Source organism: Bactrocera oleae, chromosome 3 (assembly GCF_042242935.1).
Source record: "Bactrocera oleae isolate idBacOlea1 chromosome 3, idBacOlea1, whole genome shotgun sequence".
Classification (NCBI taxonomy): Eukaryota; Metazoa; Arthropoda; class Insecta; order Diptera; family Tephritidae; genus Bactrocera; species Bactrocera oleae.
In genome coordinates this window covers 1,265,135-1,282,624 of record NC_091537.1, presented here as the reverse complement: position 1 = coordinate 1,282,624, position 17,490 = coordinate 1,265,135, and the positions used below count along the sequence as shown (strand labels likewise).

General features: G+C 37.6%; 2 protein-coding genes across 5 annotated transcripts in view; one reads left to right on the top strand and one right to left on the bottom strand.

Moving 5' to 3' along the window:
• Window positions 1-44: 44 nt before the first annotated feature.
• On the top strand, window positions 45-2,058 carry La (La autoantigen-like). 2 transcript variants are annotated; one of them, XM_014231069.3, is made up of 4 exons: window positions 45-189; window positions 252-983; window positions 1,050-1,373; window positions 1,430-2,058. In XM_014231069.3, exons 2-4 carry the CDS (start codon window positions 261-263, stop codon window positions 1,622-1,624), a joined length of 1,242 nt encoding a protein of 413 aa, XP_014086544.2. In that variant the 5' UTR covers window positions 45-189; window positions 252-260; the 3' UTR covers window positions 1,625-2,058. The 2 variants fall into 2 exon arrangements, with proteins under 2 accessions (XP_014086544.2, XP_014086545.2); XM_014231070.3 differs by having other exon boundaries at window positions 63-189; window positions 240-983.
• A 90-nt stretch (window positions 2,059-2,148) lies between these two features.
• spir (spire type actin nucleation factor) overlaps window positions 2,149-17,490 on the bottom strand; it is a 77,504-nt gene continuing 62,162 nt past the window's right edge. For 2 of the 3 annotated variants that reach the window (XM_070107021.1, XM_070107022.1), the window contains exons 11-18: window positions 11,318-11,535; window positions 8,873-9,110; window positions 7,577-7,630; window positions 6,050-6,240; window positions 5,587-5,988; window positions 5,309-5,512; window positions 4,922-5,232; window positions 2,149-4,866 (exon numbers count right to left, since the gene is read on the bottom strand). In XM_070107021.1, the coding sequence (XP_069963122.1) occupies window positions 4,653-4,866; window positions 4,922-5,232; window positions 5,309-5,512; window positions 5,587-5,988; window positions 6,050-6,240; window positions 7,577-7,630; window positions 8,873-9,110; window positions 11,318-11,535 (1,832 nt within the window). In that variant the 3' untranslated portion in view covers window positions 2,149-4,652. The remainder of the gene's footprint in view (window positions 4,867-4,921; window positions 5,233-5,308; window positions 5,513-5,586; window positions 5,989-6,049; window positions 6,241-7,576; window positions 7,631-8,872; window positions 9,111-11,317; window positions 11,536-17,490) is intronic. The other variant, XM_014231001.3, reaches the window with a different exon arrangement.

Sequence of the window (17,490 nt, the reverse complement as noted above, 5' to 3'; positions counted from 1 at the left end):
ATCGATTATTTTTACAAATCGTCATTTGCCAATACTGGGTGAATCATAGCTGTCAACACTACTGGCAAATGTAGCTGTCATTTCGTTGTCATTTCATTATAATTTCTTTTAGCGGCGTTTTGTCTGGAAACGTGTTTTTTGTCCACACGTGTTTAAATAAGTTTTCTCCAAGTTTTTAACATATTTCGAGTAAATTTGTCAATTCTTGAATACATAATATATTCATTTAATGCAAAAAGATAATTTTTTAGGTAGACACAATGGCTGATGTTGCTGATATTCCCGTTGAAGAAGTGAAAAATGGTGCGTCCGAAAAAGACGAAGAAGTAGCGACCAAAAAGCCTACAGTAATTGCAGATGAAATCAAAACAGATTCCGCAGAGAAAATCAAAGAAGACAGCGCAGAGGAAAAAAGCGATGTTGCGGAAGAAACCAAGAAGGACAGTTCTGAAGATGAAAAGACTGGTGATGGGCAACTGACCAGACAAGAGCGTGCTATTATACGTCAAGTGGAATATTACTTCAGTGATGCTAACTTGCGTCGTGATAAATTCTTGTTAGAGCAGATCTCCAAAGATGAAGAGGGCTGGGTACCTGTTTCCGTCTTATTAACATTTAAACGTTTATCATCATTGAGTACCGATCCGAATGTGATCATTGATTCCCTTATTAAGTCTGATGAAGGTTTACTCGAAATTAGTGAAGATAAGGAAAAGCTTCGACGTCATCCGGAACGTCCTATTCCAGAACATAATGAGGAACAACGTAAAGAAGTACAAACACGAACTGCATATGCTAAAGGCTTTCCATTGGAAACCACCATGTCGGAGTTGATTGATTTCTTTGCACCTTATGAAAAGGTGTTGCATATCACCATGCGGAAATACTTAGATAAACCCACCAAAACATATAAATTCAAAGGCAGCGTATTTGTAACATTTGCAAAGAAAGAGCAAGCGCAAGAGTTCATCGAGAAGGATAAGGTAAACCAACAAAATATAGCACTAACATTCATTGAAAAATATAATTAACTATTTATTAATTTGCAGGTGCTTTATCAGGAACGTGAACTTTTACGCAAATGGCAAGATAAGTATTATGAAGATAAAAAAGAAGAGACAAAGTCTAAATCAAAGAAGGGCAAAGCCAAAGCAGAAGAAGAAAAGTTACAACTGCCTAAAGGGACTGTTGTGTACTTCGAAAATTGTACAGATGTTGTTACCCGCGAATTATTGCGTGAGGCTGTAGAAAAGGTTGAAGGCAATTGGGAAATTTCTTATATTGATTATAGCAAAGGCGATAAAACAGGTCATATCCGCTTTGCGGAAGAAAATAATGGATCTCAGTTCCTCGAGAAATTAACTGAAAATAAGGTAGATTTGTGATGTGAAGAAAAAATTATTTAACTAATTTAACTCTCTAATTGTAGCTAAAATTGAGTGATGACTTGGAGCTGGTATTGCGTACACTCTCAGAAGAAGAAGAGAAGACTTATCTGGCTAAGGCTGTTGAACAAATGAAAAGTCGACGAAACCATCACAACAAGAATAAATTCGGTCACGGCAACCGCAAACGTCGTGGCGGGCACGAGCATCGTAATGACGAAAAGAAAAGGAGATCTTAAGTAAACTTTTGCAAAAGAATTAATGCAGAATTTTTTTAACAAATGGCTAAATTGGTCATGTAAATGTTATATTTATGTGCATAATTATATGTAAAGATAAGGTAATAGAAGTAACGTAAAGTCATATGAGTATATGAGACGTACGAAATTCATGAAGCATTCAAGTTTTCCACCTTTAAGAATCCGAATATAGGAATTCGTTTTTTTTTTTTTTTAACACTGTGCATTGTGAATGTAGGTGCATATTTTTTAAGAGTGTTAACTGAAATTATTTGAAAATAGATTTAGATGTAAAGATACATCAATAATTAAAAATAGTATATAGCATATTTTTATGAAAGTATATGCATAACAATTGAATACATATTAATGTATTTAACGACTGGCTCGAATTGGCCAATATTAATAAAAACAAAACGTTTCACAAAAATAAATTAGCATTTCATTTTGTATGGTGTAGCCACAAAAACAAAAACAAAAAACCCTTAACAGTAATCTTAGCTCCAGCTACGAAACAAAAACCATTTGTGTTTTAATTGTTGATCCTTTTATTTTGATTTCTTTAGTTTAAATTTATTTTGGTGCTGCTGCTCTTGTAAACACTTAATCCTTAGGGATACTTTATAAAATTAGTTTGTATAATGTTTATACTTGTACATACACACATATGTATGTATGTTAGCTTGTGTTCGACGCTTGCTTGCGCGTATGTATGTGTTTAAATAATACATAAATGAATTAATAGCAACAAGTGCATTTCCACTGGATATTTGTTTGCTTTCCCAGCGCATCTTAGCACATCAGTTTACAAATACACAAGGGTTCTATTAACTATACAACGATAAACTGTACATATGCATGCATTAATGCTGTTGAAAGCAGAACATATTTTTATAATTTACTTTTTCTTTAACATTGGATAAACTTGCAGTGGAGTGCGGCAACAATGCTTAATCATTTCGCTTTAGAATTGGGAGCATGTAGAGTCAACAAATCTCGCTGCGGATACCACGCGGCGATTGGTAAAATTGGTAGACAAATGTGTTGAAAAAATTGCAAAAATAAGTGAAAATTGTTTTAGCGAGCGTAAAGGTGTTAAATTTAGGCGATAACTATGTTTATGTTTTTACACATACATTTCCGCAACGAGCTTTGTATCCTCTACAAGATCAGATTGTGTTTGCTGCAAATCTTTAATACAACTGTTTTTTTTTTTTTTTTTTGTAATTTATCTTTGTACATTTGTGGCTTATTAGCTTTTATTGTATGTATATAGTTTATATAGTTGTGTGTTTTGCTAATATTTTTACATTACAAATAATATCTTATCTTTGAAGTCGTGGCGTGGTTAACCAAATTAAATCGATACTTAAAACGTAAAATGAGCTCCAAAACAACAAAAAGTATATGCAATCGAAAACAGAGTTAAGACCACTATGAACTATAATTATTATAAATTACATAGGTATAAATTACTAACTAAAATTAAGCAGTTTGACAAAATATATTTATGGGTATGTGTGTGTGTGGGTTTCTAAACTATAGCGCATGTATGTACGTTTGTATACATGTATAAATATGTTAAAGTTAGTGGTAATATGGTTTATATTAATATTAATAGGGACGTCTGTCCATTTGCAATCATCATTATGTATGTGTGTGTGTGTGTGTGCTAAACGCAGCATATTAAATTATGCGATCAGTATTGTAAGTTGTATAGTACAAATTATGTTTAAATTGCTTAATTGTGAAAACGGTAAATATGCATTGACCTTTTTGTTACGTTTAAAACTAAATGTTAATATTTTAATAGTACAGTTATTGGTAAGTGTTCGTAGCATTATCACGTGTGTATGTATACAAACATTAGTTTTCTTAGAAGAACAGATGTCATGTCAAAAAAAAAAAAACAAAAGGAAAAAGTATAAACTTAGCGTTAAATATATGTAATTCTCAATACGATTGAAAATGCAAAAACAAAACAAACAAAAAAGGGGGGAAAAACAAACAAAGAAAGTCCGAATAATTCACATAAATCAATTGTTTTTGTACAAGTTCTCACACAACCATATTCATGATATTTCATGTTTCGAGGGCAATGAAAATCGCGCGTAAAAAATAATAGAATAATTAGAAAGGTGGAAGGAGTACTCCTCCGTATCACAAAATGAAATATTTATAAAAAAGAAACGTTGTCGGTGTGTGACCGCAACAGAAGGGAAACCTCCAGCAGCGCCGCGCTTAAATTCCATGAAGTAAAACAAGAAAGAAAGCTTTACAAACAAAATTGAATAAATAAATAAAACTAACTAAAAGTAAATTGGCTGTTCGTATCAAACTTTAAAGCAAATTTACGCTGAATTTTCGTTCCAAACAGTTAATACCCTAAGACATCTACTAAAACGCAGGGTATACAAGATCGAAAGCGCTTGCCTTGTCCTGCGCCTTGCCCAGCTATGAACTCCGCTTAGCTTTAAGCGATTTCCGAGAGCGACTGCTACAAGAACGCTTGCACAATATTTAAATCAAAAGCAAATTAATCACTTATTAACGCGCTAACTGTACGTCTACACATACATATGTACATTTTTTGAATATCAATAATTTTCTTATTTTTTACAATGTAATGGTGGGGTGCATTCTTGGAACATATGGTAATAAATTTCATTAATCGTGGTTGTAATCACCAAAGCCATTTCAACGCGGAGCGCTGCCTCCGCTTTTTGTTATTGTTGTTTAAAAACTTAATTCGAACATTTCAATAAATTGCTTAGTTGTTGTTTATTTACAAACAGTGCTGCACACTTTCCGGCGCGGCGTGTGTAGGCGTCGGTCCAAAAAGTGTTCGTATGTGTATGTAAAAATACGCTTTCAAGGGAAGAGTGGTTTGGAAGTGCAGTAGAATCTAATTATCAGCAACCGCGTGTGTATCGACAACAGCGTTTATTTCAACTTCAGCTGTTTTCGGGCGTCACGGCCTATTCGTGTTTCGCCTGGCCGGCTCGTTGCCGCGCCTGGTAGCTCCTTTTCACTTGTAGACCGGGGAGAGGTCGAGCGTGAGGTTTTGCAGAGCACGATTGCGCGCTGAGGAGCGCGTCTGCTTGGATGAGCGTGTTATCTCCATGACAAGACCTTTGCAGTCGTTGCATACGGTGACCAGTTCACCGCGCATATTCTCCTTCTGCTCCTGACTGAGTTGAGTGCCCGACGCGGAGAGTGTGAAGGCTTGTGAAAATTTCGTTCTACAAAAATACTTATTGCAATATAATGTGGCATTTAATTGTGCTTGTTACTCACTTCCGGTCCAAGGTGCTGCTGTTGGAATGCGCGCGCGCAGGACTGTTCGCAGGCAAACTACGCGGTCCCTCCATGCTGCGTGACATTATGTTGATGTGTTTGTTGTTATTGGCGTACATATTGCTGTTAGAGCCATTTGCTAGATTACTGTTATAAGAAGACGTCACTGCGGAAGCATCGTCCGCCTCGATGGCTTGTCCAGTAACACAGATACCCGAACGTGTGGCCATGATGTGGCTCATGCCAGGTGTACTGGTGTTGGATCTTTGGTGTTTGGGCGATGACGGAGCGCTACCCACCGTGTTGCGAGTCTGTAATGGATTATGCATAAGCAATTTGTTCTAAGGGTTAGCGATCTGACGCGCTGTTCAGACGACAGTTGCTCACCTTACGCTCTGACTCGGAACGTAACAGACGCTCAATTAACGATTTTGGAAACGTCTCGTCCAATATGTTGCCTGTCGAAGACGAGTGTGTATGGTGAGCGTGATGCGATGGTGATGGCGTGCTGGAGCCAGCCGGACTGGCAAGCAGTGAGGGTGAAATCAAGACAAGCGGCACATTGCGGAAATGCTCCGTTGGTATTCGCATCTGAGTTAAAACATTACAATGTAATGCACACAAGTAAGTCTCATAAAAAAAGTTGATGACGGTGCTTTCCTTACCTTCGTATAGCATTTGGAACAGACGGTGCGTTGGCACAATTTGCATTGTATGCCCCAAGGTCCGAATATGGAGAAACGTGTACGTAGGCACAGGAAGCAGACTTTGCGCTTTTCGACATCCTCCTTGACACGCACACCCACAGGTAGTCCTTCCAGCTCGGCCTTCGTCATCACCGAACGTATGTGTACGATCTCCTCCAACGTCAATGAGAGACGATCGTCACCGCGTTCGGTCCAAGTTTTCTCATCTAGAAAGGACTTGCTCCATGGGCCAACCGAGGATGACGAACGGCTGCAACCGCTGCTCTCGCCGCCGGCACGTGTGCTGTGGCTGCCTACTGTAGCAGGACTTTGAGAGCGCTTTAGTTGTTGTTGCTGCTTTTGATTGTAATTGTTGTGTAGCTGTAGCGAACAACCGATGTTCGGTTAATTGGTGGAAAACTCAAATATTTACGTTGCTTACCTGTTTAGTTGTGCCTGCAACTGCGTCTGTGCCGCCGCCTGGAGCAGCAACAGAACTCACATCCGACTGCCGCGATTCGGGCCTCGATGGCGGCATGGAATGCGTCTCGTCGAAGTTGCTCTGGCAGCCGACGATTGTGTGACGGCGTAACGAGGCGCGCCGCGACTCGCATTGTGTGGCGAGATCGTAAGCTGTCAAAAGGCAAGAAGAAATCGGATCAAATACAGTTAGAGCGAAGTGTGATAATGCAAGGCGTTCGTGTGAGTAACGTAAGCGTTAGAAGTGTGAATAATGTAAATTATTGTTTAAGTAGCATAATGAATACATAATGTCACGAAAACTACAGTGAGTTTCAATTGAATTGGAAAACATGCTTTTTGTGAGTGTTGGTTGATTAGTGTTTACAGAGATTTAAATCTCAGTTAGAGTTTAGAGAGAGCTGAAAAGACATTACATTGATCTAAGTGAGGAGAAATGAGTGATGGATGTAGGTTGGGGGATGTGGATATATATATCGGTAGGCCCACTGGAATCTGCAAAAGTTCAGTCAACGAGTCGGTAAGGTAGGAATTGAAAAAAAATTATAATAATAAATAAATATTTAGTTCCAACCGGCAATTCAGTTTGATTAAGAATAATAAATATTAGGGAGGTGCGAACAAAAAATTTTTTTTTGCTTAGCCTGAGGGTAAAATCTGTAGATTATAAAATAAGGCATTTTTTGGATAAAACAATTTTTTTTTTAATATCTAGAGACCCACTCAGTTTTAAAGAAAATTTCAATTTAAAATTTGCTATAATAGATATGCTTTATATACAATTACACGAGAGCAACATGCAATCAAATCGAAATCGAGTGGCATTAACTAAAAATGAAAAGGAAAAAACACACTCAGAAAAACCATGGAAGTAACGACGAAAAATTTGCAAATGAGTTCAATTGAGTTGCTTTCCTTTTCCTTTTCTAATTGAACAAATTACAAAGAATGACCCTCGTAGAATGCGTGTGAATTAATAAAAAAAAGACCGGCTAATTTTATTTACAGACAAAGGTTTGTCCGAAAGCATATTTGCATGAGTTCTGTGTGGCATTTTAGGCGCTTAACGGTGGTCTCCGCGTAGTATGTAGAATGAGTCACATGCGAATGCAGCACAAACGAAGCGAATGAATGGAATGGCAATAACTGGTAAACCAAATACACACATGTGTATGTATATATGTAAATACATGAATTTTTATGGAAAAACGCGCACAGAAATGGGCTTACATTAGTTGTATATATGTATGTGAACGATTCGCGATATTGCTTCGGAGTATTATAAAAGCCAGTTTAAACTATTTATGCATATATTTAAATGGACACATATGTATATACTCACGAGTAAGCGTAAAGTTTATTGTTCTATTGAAGCTATGTTTGAATATGTATGTATGTATTTCAAGCGAATATGATTTGAAGGCTGCCGAGCAGATGAATGAATAAGAGATAGAAGGAAATAGTGAAGAAGAAATATAATCATATTTACATTCCAGCGCGTTGTCGAAGAACCTATGGTACTCATCCTCGGTGTACGAGTCCTCTGCATAAATGTTTCGTTGCATAATTTACGGCGCGTTTGGGTGGATTTTACAGTAAAATTTTCCATTTAGACAATTTTGGCGATTTTCATTATTTTCAATTTGCATTTACATTATTTAAAGCGCATTTGATTGTAAAGAGGAGAACACATGGGAAATAATTTTTAGTGTATTTGCTTTGAGAAGAAAACGCTAAAAATTTCAGTTTTTGCATTAACTTTTCAGAATTTCTATCGGATAATGCTCGAACAAAAAGGCAACTGCATTAAGTTAAAGAATCGGGAAGGGTCTATAGGCAGGTGGTTCTACATACACCTTCCAATAACGGCGTAAACTAACATGCACAACTACAAATTTATATACATTACAAACTTAAAGAATATTTTTACAGTAATTTATTTTTTCTTAGTTCAAATTATTACATATAAATACTTATTCGAGATTTTTGGTGTTTTAACTGACTAACGGGAGGTTTTTGGTCAAGTTATTGAACTGGGTCCAATCAACACTACTGGAAATTTTTTTAAATAATTTTAAGGATTGCAGAATTTTTACAAATACTAGTTGTTGAGCTCCTAACCTTCACCGCATTTTTTTAGTAAGCGAATTCTATTTTTTATAAAATCGCGCAATCGAGCAAAAAAGAGCATATCTCTAATTCCTCTTTTCGTCGATTTGTTTTTGTTCTTTGTGCTCACAATAACAACAAATGAAGTATAATAAATAATTATGGTGTACATTGCATTTTAGTTCAAATAAAAACCAATCAAATACCTTTAAACATACCGAAAGCAAAAACAAATTATTATTATTTTTCAATAAAACACATTAACCAATTTATAAGTGTAAATCCAACGCAAAAAAGTGGGAGAAAAGAAAAGTAGAAACAATAATAAAAATCCATTAGATGAAAATAAAATAAAATAAAATAAAATAAACAAAATACTTGTAATATGTAAAACCAAACTAATATAAAGCAAATAAGAAATACATTGCCAATCAATCAGACAACAAATATAATTACAAGAGAATTGAGAACAACTTGGGTGGTATTCCGAACAGTGACGCACTCCCAAAAGTATGCTGCACTCTAACAAGTGCCTAAAGTATTTTGATTTGATTTGCCGTTGTGGCTTACTTACCGATCACACTCGGAATACCAAACTCAATATGAACTTTATCATTCACCACACACACAATGGCGTATTTGTGCCATAAATTGTAACGGAATCAGCAAAACTTACTTGTTCGTCGTAGCACCCGTGAAGTCAGCGCTGACGGCAACTGTGCTGTTGGCGCGTGTCCTTTCACGTTGGCATTGGTCACGGCGCTCGCTGGCCCACCATAGCCAGCACCCAGCGTCATGTAGCCGCCGATCGGGTAAGGAGGCATTTGTGGCTGCGAACAGATCCCGACATGTGCGCTGTGACAGTTGCCATATCTGACAGTTGACGAAGGCTCATCAAAGAAATTGTCATCGTCCTGCGTGAAGAGAGTGAGAGGAGAACATATGAAATACAAGTATATATTAAAAATAGCTTTCAGAAATTGCTATATGAGTAATCCTTAGCATGTTTTTGTTGTCTGGCGATGAAGTGTAGTGAACTGACAGCACATTCACCTAAAGATAATCACCAGTTCTGCATAGTGAGTATATTGTATTTGATTTCAATGGGCGTTGTCATGCGCCACTGCGAGCGAACGGTTGGCGAGTGGGTGTGTGTGTCAGACGTACATGTGAATTTATTTCCGATTGTAAATATGTGTGAATTCGCATTGCTTTGAATTTTCGGGAATAAAATATTTGCAAAAAATAATAAGCGTAATTAATTTTGGCACTGATGGGTAGTTTGATGGTAAATTCAAGTTTAACTTAGTTCTTGCAAAGGTAAATAAAAAAGCCGCCTAACAGCTACATACCGAGTAGGAAGGTAGTTTATGTTATTCAGCTTATTTCGTTTTTTTATTTAATTTTTGAGTTTATTTTTTGTTTTGAAACTAATATAAATATTTGTTGTTCGCTTCAGCTTTTGTTTTAGGCAAAAGTCACGTCTCCCATAATTAATTTCAAACTGTCACTGAGTATTATTTGCGCGTTCAATGCAAAAGACTTTCCATTTCACCTCCAGACATCCATTTCCTTTCACTGCCATTTGTAAAATTTCTTTCTTTTGGCAGTTGCCTCCAATAATTTTCCAAAGCCGCAAAGTGGTTGCCATTGACAGTTTCAACTGAAAGCGATAGTCAATTAAGCGTGTGCTTAGGTTTTGTGTCATTGAATATACATACATATTAGGGTGGAGCGAAAACAATTTTTTTTGCTTAGCCTAAAGGTGTTATAAAAAATAAAATTTTTTGGGTAAAAATTTTTTTTTACTAGAGGCAGCCCACTCTCTTTTAAAGTTAATTTCGAGTTAAATTAATATTTCGTAAAAAATGTTAGATAAGTATTCTAGAAGAGTAATCTTTCTGGCCAATTAAAATTTTTGAACTCAAAAAAATTTTTGGTCGTCATTATTTGAGTTTTAAAAAAAAGTCTTAAACGACAACTTGCTTTTCTTAAGCGTCAAAATAAATGTTGAGTCAAAAACCGTCGAATTCGGTAGTTTTCACATAAATCTGAAGAATTTAAACCAAAAATAAGTTTTATTTTGTCCAAAAAAAATTTTAACTCGAAATTTACTTTAAAAGTGAAGGGGCGCCTCTAGATGTTAAAAAAAATTTTAGTTTTTTTTCCAAAAATTTTCTTTTTTTCTAATCTACGAATTTTACCCTCAGGCTACACAAAAAAAAATTTTTTTCGCTCCACCCTAATACATATGCACTTATTATGTAGATATATGTTTATGCACATATTTACATAAGTACGTGAGTAACTTCGATAGAAAGGGATTTAATGTGTTTTCTCTGGTTTTTGGAGGCAAAAAGAATTTCTCAGCTTTTACCTGTAAACTGTTGCTTGTGGGCTTTTGGACTCAACTTACAGTGAATTTTGCGCCGATTTTCTTGAAATGTTTAGCGACGTTGATTGCTGTTTGGTGATTTTTTTTTTGTTTATTGCGATTTTGTTTGAGTTTGGGCAATGAGTTTACTTCCACATGTGCAGCAAGTAGTATTGCGTGCAGGACCACTGGCAGGCGCACGAGGTCAACTGCAATTTTACAAAAATCAACGTTAGGTACATACATACAGACATGCATATGTGAGACGTGCTTGTGATATAACCGGCGTTGAAGTGGGCCAGCGTTTAGCCAAGCCAGAAGCGAGAAAAATTATTGGGTAATTTATGTCACGAATCCATCATTATTTTGCAACTCATCGGTGTACAGTTATTATGCATGTATGCACATATGTATGTATGTATGGAGGAGTATGCATGTGTTTACATGCCTGTGCGTGGGAGCGCAGCCCTTCAAGTTGCCACGACACAGCGTTCACCTGCGCACATGCACCACAAAGCAACCAACTACTGATTTTAATGAAAATTCAAGCTTTGCAGATTAAGTCAAGCCGCCTTTCTAAACTATACAATTTCAACGTTGCATAATCGCCGGTTCCCGCTGAAATATTTATTATCAAATAATGTGGCCTACTGCCACAATACATATAACGGCGTAGGAGTACTAGCACAACGAGCATGCATTTGTGTATGTTTATATCGCTATGTATATATGTATGTGTGTGTGTACCTGCAACAGCGAGAAATCCACTTTGATTAGCCGCTGCTTGGAGCGCGGCGTCAGATGCGGTTCCACGTTCTCCGTTAATTTCAGTGCATTCACCGTTGCATGTGCTGGCGCTGTTGTTGCTGCTGCTGCTGCGGATTTTAATGTTGCAGATGATGATGAATAGTTCAGTGTTGTTGCTGGCGTTGTTGTTGTCATTAGTGTTGTGGTTGGTGGGAGCACTGAAAATAAAAGCAAAAGTTAATTAATTCAGTAACCAGCGCATATATGACGCAAATAAATCAAGAAGAAGAGCGACGGAAATCAAGTATAGTTTTTGCTGAACTATAAAAAAGTGTTTGCAAACTCTTTAGGATAGTCTACAAATAAGTCAATTTAATTATGTATACTCTCGTTAACTTTTTTTCTTATAAAAGTAAACAGTAATAAAACAAACAGTAGTCAAATCAACTTATTTAATGTTTTCTTGAAAATCAAGATTTCAACAAAACATTTGCTAATAGCGTTTGACGAAAAGCTACTTTCAACATCAAGTGGTGAAGTGTCAAGGCTTCTATCCATTCCCCATTCCCGTTTTAATGACTAGCTCTGTCAGCAATTGTGTCACACAAGAACATAAATTTCGTAGTAAAATAGTGCGTGAGGCAACCCAAGCAAAAACAAAAAAAGGGTAACAAAATACCGATTTGTTCAGTTAATTTTATAGTATATATAATTGTTATGTATGGGTGTATAAGTATGTACATATGCATTCACATGTCTACAAGTATGAATGCAAGATGGGACCACAAATTCTTGTAAAACAAAAAGAAAAATAGTTTTAGAACCCGTTTTACACAGTTTTTCAGAAGCATTTGCACACTAAATAACAGTTTTTTTCTCTAAGAATATACATAAACGTAAGCGTAAATAATGCCTCTAGGCAAAGAATAAACAGAAAAGAAGTAATAAGTAAAGGGACTGTTATCTAGAGCAATAATATGCGAAGAGGCAGCGGTCAAAGAGTCTTGCAACATTCATACGCATTATACCAAGTTGGCAAAGCTATTTGACAGTGCGACACAAACTGATCACAAGACAAGCAGCGAACAAAACAAAACTGTAAAATAAGAGAATATTAGTCGGCGCGTAATTAAAGAGCTCGAATAGCCCACAGACAGCATGTTTGTAAGTCTCTGTCTAGAAGTGAATAACACACATTAATTAAAAATCGATACGCATTCACGGCATCCACAAATTGTCCGTCCCAACGACGGCCACAAAGCAAAAAATATACAAACACATACACAGATTAGCAAGCTTTTAGCGCAAAATTCAACTAAAACTGTCAATTGATAAATTCTAAAAAAATATTGAGATTCTGTGCTGTTGCACTTACGCGCGATTACTTAGAATGCCTCAGTCCTTGCAGCTCATAGCTTAAGCGCTTAAAAGCTTATACGAGCACAATGCGGTAACATGAAATTTTAATGATTTGGACTAACACTTTGCCCACAGCAACTTGCAACACGCTTGCGAACAAAGCGACATTCGGAACTATGTGAGGAGAGCGGAGGACGCTGAAAGCGTATAGCGCTTTTTATAGTAAAAGGCATATTCACCTACTTATTTAAGTACAAATATGCATATATACATGTGTTCATATATACCTATGTCCACAGTTAACTGTTCAAGAACTGAGTGCGCACTTCCAGCGTACAGCACATACTCGTTTGTATGTACGGTATGTGAGTACTGGCACTTGGTAGAGGTGTGTTAGTTTATTTGGCCTCATGCCATGGAAACCAAGAATATGGGTCACATGGACTTGCCACATTCATAGCTATTGTTTTATGCTCGATAGGACATATTTACCATTTACGCGAGCACTTGTATTGGTGCGTACATATGTGCATACATATGAAGAGTTGCATGTGTGTGCGTGTGTGTTCTTTAGCAAGTGTAAGTGCAGAATAAACCGAACGCTGCAAGCGGACTCATCGATGCACACAATCCTTTGTAGGTAACACATTGCGCACAGAAAACATAACGTTGCATGCACCACCGTGCAGCCTTAGATCTCGACAACTGGAAAGATTAACTTCAAAGGACTCACCGCTTAAATTCCAACCATAAAATAAATATTTCAGAATATAAGAAAGCGCTCAACTGTGAGAATTGTAAGAAATGCATTGTCCCAGTTATTGCAGCGAGGTGCATTGGACATTAAGGGGCAGCATTACACGGCACTCTCAACTATAATGCATCGACAAAACCAGGTCACTTTGCGAATATTCCACCTGCAGCCGGCCGAAAGCCTTACCTGAGCGTGGTTTTGGCGTTGGCGGATTACCGCGCGGCGCTGCTCTAGGCGGCGGCTGCGGATCTTCCGTCTCTGTCTCTGTCTCCGGCTGTTGCTGTTGTTTTTGCGTTTCTTGCGCGCTGCTACCGCAATAGAAAGCGTCACTGGCCACGTCCACCGCCTCCACCTCCTTGGCTTCCGTGGCTGTGTGATTTAAATCGGCGCCAGCGGAAGCGGACATGGCTGATGTGTTGGGCGCGACAAAGCCGCTGGTGGTGGTCATCTTTGTTGTTTTGCTGCTACTTTTGTGCGTTGCTGCTTTTGTTGTTGTTGTGGTTGTGCTGTTGTTGCTGCTGGTTTTGTTGTTCTTAGACGGTAAGCTTTTCGGTTTGGTTTGTTGTTGTAGTTCTTGTAGCTGCTGCTGATGCTGCTATTTGACATTTGGCACTTTAGCACTCATTGGAAATGGAACACATTTAATTACTTGATTTATTGCACTTGTTGTGGATACCGTTATAAGAACGCGCTACCCTTTGAAATCAGCATTTATTTAGGCGCATATTTTATTCATAACTTAACTGTTAATTACACTATTCTTTATTGCACTTTTCATATTATATACACCAACATTTTCCTTCAACTCAATTATTGAGTGCCTTGCCAAAACTCACAGCCGTCCTTTCACTGCTAATTTTAAACGAGTATTAATCGCTTCATCACAAGTTCGTGCCGCTCGTCACATTTTGCTGTGTCACACTGGGGTGTTTCAGTTCCACAATGTTCCATTGGCTCGTTTGTTGCACGGCGTACGCACAAGCTTCCCTTAAGCGCTCGCAGACACTTTTATGCCGCTCGTGAGCATGAGCGCTTTCCGCTTGCTATCGATCCAAAGCTGAAACACACAACGGCAACCGGTGAGTGGCAACGCGAATTGGCGAAATGTACAAACGAAGGATATAACACTTTCCTGGGGCAGTGTGGTGCGCCGCGTGGGAGGTGTGCCGTCTGCTTTATGAGCTACTCGCATGAGCATTAAGAGTTGCGATTAAGTTAAGAGTTGTGGCAATAATAATGCACAACAACACTGACGATAACACTAAGTGGTTGTAGTAAACAAATTATCACGACGAGAATATCATTGCGAAGGATGCTAAACTGTATCAGTGTGTGTGTGTATGAATGCAACTCGAGTGCAACACAGCGAACAGAGTGAGAGCACTTGAATTTAAGAATACGGTATTTATTCTGAAACTTTCACTGAAATAACGCTTTGGCCTTCACGTGTGCTAATTGAATTGAATATTTTTTTCAGTGCATAGTTCAAGGCGCACGAACCATTCCTATTGTTTGGTATACTTAAGAGCACAATAAATTTTGAAAAGTTTAGCAAATTAAAGAACTGTTACCGTTGCTTAAAGACTGTCCACCTCCATAATCTATTATTAATACATATTTATATTAAATAAATTAAGTAAGCCCACCAGTCGAGGTACTTATGTAGTTACATAAATACGCTGCATAAATAGATTTTGGGTACATACATAGATCTAAATTTATTTTTAGGCATTTGTGCACTTTACCAGCCACAATTGCATGCAACTTCTGCAATATATAGCTCAGTCAGTTTGTTTGCTATCGAGCTTAGTGATTATGGCATAGCATACGTAGGGGAAGCCACCTTTGTTATTGAGTGTGTTGTGCTGTTTAAGTTCACTTTCGCAATGAAAAGCGCTTTTCATATTTATAAATTAAAAGAAGACCTCTAGCAGTGTCCTTTCTTCCCATTTGATGCGACTTCCCGCATTTCAGTAAGTGTCATATGCTTCGGTACAGATGCAAGGAGCACGATTTCCAAATGGCATAGAGCCATGCGCCGCTGTTCGCTCGTTTTCTAACGCGACACATTTATGGTAATGCTGACCATCACTTGTTTATCACTATATGGTGGGCTTATTGAAAATATTGTACATGCCACCAACTACACGCTACACAGCGCACACAACACCTATCCCGTTAGCACTAACGTTCGCGTCACGTTATTTTTTATTTTGTTGATATTTTATATTCGCCAAACGCTAGCGCGTTAATCACGTTTCCGTTTCACACACCATTTCGCAGAAAGTCCGACATCAAACTGAAATTCGTGTTCGTGCTGTAGCCAACCAAAAGCCACCGGGAGCAAATTGCAGCTGGCTTTTGTTGCTGTTCCATTTTCAGCTCGTTGACGTTTATGCTCACCATGACCAAGTGTTGGTTGTTCCACGTTCGCTGTGGCTTGCGCACGGTTATAGAACTTGCCCCCGTTCCTTAGGCGGTTGTACGAATGCACAACGAAGTCGATAGTCGTTAAAAGCGGGACCAATGAATTACAATGGGGCGCACCCCACTACCTACTATTATGTTACTTTTTTGGCTCACACATAAAATCCACTCTTCTTACCTTCAAAGTAATACTTAAAGAAAAGGTTTATACGATTACAATTCTTAATGGCATTTTTTGGAATTATAAGATTTAAAGGGAAGCTCACTAAAGACCAATCAATGCTACCATAGATGTCTTTGTGTGGAGCAGTCGCATGTATGGTATGCACATAAATAGTAACTACTGGGTGCAGTGAGAGCAAGTTTTGAGCACAAAATGCCACTTTGTTTCGACTGTTATGGCGCCAGCGCATTGCCACAGCGCAAAGTAATATCGCAGAAAGCTCAACAGTAAGGGTTGCGAAGTATAAGCAATTTCAAGATTGTGGCATGCAACACGGAGCTTAATATTGACGTCACATTGCAAAGCTTAGCAAAAAATTAAAATGCATTTATGCTGAAACGATTTATGTAGGTGAGCGAATGCGTGACGTCAGCGTTAAAGTGATAGTGGATTCGATTGCAACCAGCAAATCACACAGTAGATATATGTGTACCCTTATGTGAACTTAGTTTTACATTGTCCATATGTATAGCTAAATACACACTGCATACGGCCGTGTGATAGTTCACTTTGTGGGTAAGTGGCAGCATGAAGTGAGTGTGTTAATTAAATTTCTTTATTTTGTTAGTTTATTTGATTGCGCAACTATTATATTAAGCAGTCGGTGTTTACTCGTTGGCATTATGCTAATTGAACAATCCATTTTATTTTGCTATTAATGTGACTAAAATTTTCCTCATATTTGCATTTCCAATGCACCAATAAAAATATATAGTAAATAATAGGCTTGGAAAGTAATATAGCTAGCCGTTTTATAAGAGTTGCATCATTGATCCGGATGGAGAATGGCAAATTTCTTAGAGCAAGTCGGTTAAAGAGGGTACATTTATGCTTCAAAATATTTTCTTATCCAATATCCATCGTATACATAAATTAGTTCACACATGAGTGACATTGGAGTACTTTCTTTGAAATTTAGAATTTCTGTTGACATTTTTCGGTCAGTTATTTTAATCGGAGAAGCGTGGCGCCCAGCAGAATTGTTGCTGCACACACATATACGCGTTTCGTTGATGACATTTAAGCGAAGTAAAAATGATTAAAACTAATGTTTATTATGTTTGACAGTAGGACATTTACTATAATAAAAAAAAAAAAAACGGAAATGGCAATCATCGCAGTTCTTACACAAGTACAGGTTCAATTTTGCTTCCAATAACAACACTGGATCAGTATTTCGTGCGTTATCGCTTCAATATCATCTTGATTAATTAGTTTATTTTTTTAATCTTACCTGGAGCATCCTATCACTTAGACAGAAAGTTAGGTTAAGCAAGGGATACCCCTTTCAATTGCCACACACACACACCACAAACAAATATTTCCTACAACGAAATTTTACTACACGAAAAAACTTAACGTTCAGCAAAATGCCGTTGCTTCCTTTGTGGCGGACACTACGTAAGTGAC

Bases quoted from the DNA above. Each gene is read 5' to 3' on its own strand.
- La (XM_014231069.3), top strand. From the start codon at position 261: ATGGCTGATGTTGCTGATATTCCCGTTGAAGAAGTGAAAAATGGTGCG. The intron at 984-1,049 runs GTAAACCAACAA...ATTAATTTGCAG, and splicing joins AGTTCATCGAGAAGGATAAG to GTGCTTTATCAGGAACGTGA. The intron at 1,374-1,429 runs GTAGATTTGTGA...CTCTAATTGTAG, and splicing joins AGAAATTAACTGAAAATAAG to CTAAAATTGAGTGATGACTT.